General features: G+C 15.3%; 1 protein-coding gene across 1 annotated transcript in view; it reads left to right on the top strand.

The window, feature by feature from the left end:
* Positions 1–6705, top strand: part of LOC102676619 (laminin subunit alpha) — a 46139-nt gene that overhangs the window by 4869 nt on the left and 34565 nt on the right. The window contains exon 2 of the mRNA XM_006624813.2: positions 2517–2663. Coding sequence (XP_006624876.1) covers positions 2517–2663 — 147 coding nt within the window. The remainder of the gene's footprint in view (positions 1–2516; positions 2664–6705) is intronic.

The raw sequence follows: 6705 nt of genomic DNA, 5'->3' as shown, positions 1-6705 counted from the left end.
AAAATTAAGCTGAAACCCTATAAGCAATTAAGTAATTTTTTTGAATTGTAAATTATCTTTATAATTGTAAATTATAATTGAAAAAATTTATATCACATTTTTTAATTTTTACACAAAAAATCTAAAATTTCATTTTTCATCATATTTTATAGTTAATCAAGATTTCCATTATTTTAAACATATTAACTAATCATTAATCAGATTAGATAAAAATTAAAAAATGAATAAAAATATAATTTTTTTATTTTCAATTTGAAAAATATCAAAGTTATAATGAAATCGAAATATAATAATATAATAATATAATAATATATAAAAAAATATAATAATATATAAAAAATATAGTAATATATAAAAAAATATAATAATATATAAAAAATATAATAATATATAATAATATAAATATAATAATATATTCATAATACACATTCAGTAATGGACAGAGTTGGGCATTAATCCCAAAAAATACATATTTAAAAATTTCGAATAAAGTTTTTAAGTACTTATTAAACTATTTGAATAACAATCGTAGCTATTATAGTTAATCCGCTTTTCATATAATCTTAATTTTTGGCATTACAATTATTTGCAATTATCATTATGTTTTGATCAATAAATTATTGAAGTAACTTTATTCGTAACTATTATAACTATTTATTCATAACTCAACTATAAATTTTGCCATTATTAAATCACTGTTAGTAGAATTCTTATCTATCTAAATAAAAAATAAAGATCTTATTCTATCTATGTTATAAATTATACTTATTAATCATAATTAATGAGAGAGCTCCATATGTTAATTAAAAATTACAAAGTGTTTGTGATACTTTTCAAAAATTCTATAATAACAATTAAAGATTTTAAATATGTTTTACCAAATCGTACATTGAATTTTCATTAATTAAACTTAAAAATTTTCATTAATTAAATTAAAAAATTTTTATATCTTTAAGAATTATAAAATAATGAATTAAAGATATTATAATATAAATAATTTTATAATATAATATTATATAATTTAATATTATAATATAGAAATATAGATATATATCTATTTAATANAATCTTTATTTTATATGAAATTTCTATTTTTAAAAACTTTTAATTTTTCTTTAAATTTAAATATAGCTGGATCTTCTTTTAATTATAAATAATATTTTTTGTTTTTATTTTTTAATGTATATATTTTATTTATAATTACATAATTTTTTAATACGTTTATTATAATTACATAATTTTTTATTTATTTCTATAAATATATTTTAATTTTTAAAAAATATCATTTTTTCCCATTTTTCACAATACATTAACTTTTTTTTATTTTTTTTTATTAAATAAAATTGTTTGTATTAAATTAAAATTGTTTGTATTAAATAAAATAAATTTGTATAAAATGTAATTTTATATTTTGAATTATTTTTTATATAATTTGCTATAATTTAATATACGTTTTATGCATATTTTATTGCAGATTAATTATTATACGATTTTTTTTATATAATGCACATGTACTATGTAAAAAATGTATAAAAATATATAATATATATATCTATGTAAAAATATAATATAAATATAAATATATATTTTTTAAGTTACATAATTTGAATCCTTAATCTGAAATGAAATTTATATTTTTTATGCACGAAAAATCTTATTATTATTTAAAATCATCAAACATTTAATAAAATTAAATTAAAATAAAATTAATTAAATAAATGATTCAAAAATAATTTATTTTTTGAATGAAGTTTTAAAATTTATTTATAAATACTTTTATTTTCAAATAAATTTATCAATTATTTTATTTTATTTTACTTCATTTAGTAATTATTTTTATTTATTATTTTTTATTTGAAATAAAACCGTCCAATCATTGATGACTAGTAAAATTATAACTTTTCTTTTAATTTCAATATTATATATGTGTTCTGCAAAAATCTGCAAAAATTTATTTTAAACGTTAATTATTATTTAATGAGTTTATTTCAATTAATATTGTGTTCTTGATAGTAAATAAGTAAATAACATGTAGTAAATAATAAGTGGTCTTGAAAGTAAATAATAAATTGAAAAATTGATTGTTCGAGAAACTAATATTTATTTCTTAATTAATAATGTTTTTCTATGAAGATTTCTCTCTCTATTTTTTTTTTCTAATTTATTTCTCTATAAAATATTAAATTATAAATGATTAATATATTAGTATATAATAATAGTATATAAACATAATAATAATAATAAATATATAATAATAATAAGTATAATAAATAGCATATATATAATAATGTTAATAATAAACATTAATAATATAAATGTTATATTGCATATTAAAAATTCATTTATTTTTACTAAAATAATAAACAAAAAAGTAACAAAATAATAACAAATAATAGTAAATAATAATTTATTGCGTGAAGTGATAAATAAAATATTTAATCGCAAAATAAATTTTTAAATAATTTTAAAAATTAATTTAATTATATTATAAAAAAATAATATATTTTTAATTATAGGTATGTGATTATTGTGATGCTGACAATCCAGAAAAAAGACATCCACCGGAATATGCAGTCGATGGAATGGAAACTTGGTGGCAATCACCACCTCTTTCTAGAGGGATGAAATATAAAGAAGTAAATCTGACGATCAATCTTGGGCAAGTAAGTTAAATAAAATTTATCAATTATATTATATAATTAATATAATACATACAAATTTATAATGTTTTAAAAAGATAAAATAAATGAAATTATAATTATGATAAAGAAAATAGAAACAATAGGTTTTAATGATAATAGATAATATTAGATTATGTTTCTTTATAAAAATATTGAATGCTGACAATTCAACAATCAAACATTTACTAATATAATTTATTAAAATGAAACATAAATTTATTAAAATTTATTAATGCTAATATTTGTGAATTTGTTTTTTTAATATAATTATAAATTTTTTAAATTATAAATATTCAATATTTTTTTTACAATGATTTCTTTTTTCATTTAATTATAAATCTTAAAAAAATGAAATTATTTATAATTATTTTTTTTAAATTAAGGCTTTTTTTTAAATTTAATATTATACTTATCTATATTAATCTATATTAATTTAATATATTTTTTTTTATTTTGATATAATAATATAATTATTATTTTATTTATATATGTTGCATGTTATTGTTATTATTTAATGAATATTATTATTGAGACTTAATGAATTAAGTAGATTTATAATAAAATTAAAATATTATCTTCTTAATAAAAAAATAAAAAACGATTTTATTTATATTAATAATTAATATTAATATTATATTAAAATCATAATCATTATCTGCATTATAAAATGTAACTTATGATCGTAAAGAAATGTAAATATTATTTCATTGTTCTTTTATTATCTTTCATACAATTTAAATATTTTTTTATTATAAAATCTTTGTATTAAAAAATTCAAATATGTGTTTATTTCTCCATTTTTGTATTATCCAATTTTTCAATAAAAAATTTTTTCAAAAAATAATTAAATGAAACAAGCTATACATAATGGATATATCCCAGTAATAAAATATTTCAATTCTAATAATTATTACCATGACATAAATCTATTATATACTGTGTATCATACTTGATTTAAGTACATTCTTCTGTTATTAAATATCTTCTTCTAAATACAAAATAAATATAAAAGAATCATTATCAATTCATTATTATTATGTCAGATATCAAATATCAATTCTTTTTATTTGTTAAACAACAAGGAGATAAATAAAAATATACAAAAATTTAAAAATTAGAAAAAGTTATTAAAAATTTAGAAAATTTAAAATATACAAATTTAAAATTACAAATTACGAGAACCGTAGCAGAATCATCTATAGTTTTAAATGTTGAGTTTATTATTAAGTTGTAAATATTTATAATAAAGCATTCTTTTCTCATATTGTTAAACAAATAATAAAATATTTTTGATTTAGACACAAATTTATTTAATAATATTTTATCGATTATGTTATTTTTTATTTTTATTTGACCAATTATATATAATTATATATTGAGAAACAAAACTAAGTTGTAAATAGAAAATAAGTGAAAGCATTGACGACAGCAGGAAATAATGGGCTTGTGGAATGAATATTTTATCTGTAAATTATTTTATCGTTTCGTAGGCGTTTTCCTGTAAAGCGGGAAAGAATTATCTTCGCATCATTTCCGGAGGACATTAGAAAAGATGGATTTTAGGGAGCGGGGTAAATGTTACAATGACTTAAATATACTTTTATTCCAATAGAAAAAAAGATACGAATATTTAATATTAGGAGATATTATTTTTTTTTCGATCTATAGAAGTTTTACAATAACTATATATAAAAAATTCGATATAAAACATTTTTTGTTTCCCAATATTCATAATAATTAATAAATACATTAATAAATACAATTATTTTTTCTATTGAACCATATTTTTTATTATGAGTTCAAATTTCACGATTATATGACTTATAATTCGTCACAATTTTAGTAAATATTTGTTTCTAGGCGTTGTTACAAATAAAAAAGGATTTTATTTCATTATTTTAGAAATTATTTAGAAATTAATGTATTATATAATTTTATATGTTCTTTACATAATATTATTTCTTAATTTTTAATTTTTGATAATATGTGTGATTTAAAAAAAAATGAATCATTAATTCATAAATATAAATATTATTATGAAATCAATATTCAAGAGATGATTTAAAAAACCGTGAATTACAACACATATGTAGAACAATAAAAAAAATTAACAAAAAACTTTTTATTTTATTTAAAAAAGAATGTTAAGAATCTTAGAATGAATTAGTTTAAAAATTATTAATTTTTTCCTAAAATATTGTAAGAAATGAATTTAACAAAATTAACAAATTATAATTTAACAAATTAATTTAAATATGCTTTTAATTGCTCTTCTAAAATTGAAGAAATGGACAAGTTTTGGGATGTAGAATATAAATAATTGGAAATAAGAAAATGTTATATAAAAAAAATTAAAGTAACATATGTAAGTATTTTATTGTTCCACAAGAGCATAAGTAGGAATTTAAAAAACTACGCTTAAAACCTGGATGCTGGACGATTTTAATTAATTTTTTCGATTTGTGCACTTAAATTGATTATTTTAAAGAATATTATTATAAAGTTTAATATATCCTAAATTAAATATACAAAATCTAAGAGATATTTAATAGATTTTTTAAAACTCAATTCAAAATTAACATTAGAATATTACAATAAAAAATTAAAATGAATTATTGATATTGTAAAAAAATTATTTATCATTTTAGATAAATATTATATATTAACTAAATATAACTAAATAAAAGTCAAATAAAATGCATAAATATTCATCAAACATATTTAATGAAATGCATCGAAAATTGTAATAAATTTCTAAAATAATTTAAAATTATCTTTTATAACGAATTTATAAATTCAGTAAAAATTATGGATTAACTATTAAAATTTATATTCTTTTGATAATATTTTAAAATATAAAAATTTATGAATCATATATTTTTTTTTATTTTTTTTTTATTATTCAACTAGAAATAAGTGTCCATTAAGATATAAACTACCGTTTTATATAAGTCACAAATAATATGATGATAAAATTTGAATTAATAGTAAAGAATATTAGTTATGCAAATTCCAATAAAAAAAATTGTCATAGTGTTTTTGAAAAAACATTGTACGAATTTTTTATCTACATTTTATTCTACATTTTTTATCTAATAAGAAAAGTTTAATCTAAAAAATTATATAAGAAATATGTTGCATAAATGTAAATATGTTGTCTTAAAAACTTTAAAAATTTAAATCTTGTACATTTTCTAAATTAAAATAAAATTGATCAAACAAAAATTTGCATAATTAGCACATTTGAAATTCTTGCATTTTTCAATATCGAATGATATCAAACTAGTATTATTTTGACTCATTGTCTGATATCTCACAAAGATATAATATTAAGTTAGTATCGTTTTAAGAAATATTAATATCGAAAAATAATACCAAGTATTTATTCAATATTTTAATAATGCATATCAATATCTACTTTTGAATATGTATCTAAGTTGATATCGAATTATTTGAATATTATCATTATCATATCAGTATTGATTCGATCACTAATATATACTATCACTAATATATAATAATACGATAATCAGTTTAAAAAAAAATAAGTATAATTATAACGAGAAATGTTAATAAATAAATTTTAATGTATTAATATCAAATACAGCAATATAATCATAATTTATTTTTTCAGAATTACATAAATTTTATTTTACATAATCATAATAAATTTATAATAAATATTATTATAAGTATTAACAAGAATTAAATTAGATTAAAGAAAATCTCTAAAATTTCAATTTTTTTAAGTTTTTTTTTTTCAAATTTTGCCAATGCTGTTCTTTTTGATATTTATAAATAATTGAAATCTATTTTAGTATTATTAATAAATTTAGTATTATTAATAAATTTATTAATAAATTTCAAATTTTATAATAATATCATTTCATCATTTAATTTCTTGTCATTAAAATACAATCAAAATCATGATATATATATATATATATATAAATATATATAATTCTTAATAATATTCTAAAATAGTTATTATATAATGATTTTTTTTCTTTGATTTTTTTTTTTT

The sequence above is a fragment of the Apis dorsata genome, unplaced genomic scaffold, assembly GCF_000469605.1.
Source record: "Apis dorsata unplaced genomic scaffold, Apis dorsata 1.3 scaffold_1135, whole genome shotgun sequence".
Classification (NCBI taxonomy): Eukaryota; Metazoa; Arthropoda; class Insecta; order Hymenoptera; family Apidae; genus Apis; species Apis dorsata.
The sequence above is the reverse complement of the archived record's forward strand: the minus strand, read 5'-3'. Positions and strand labels throughout refer to the sequence as shown.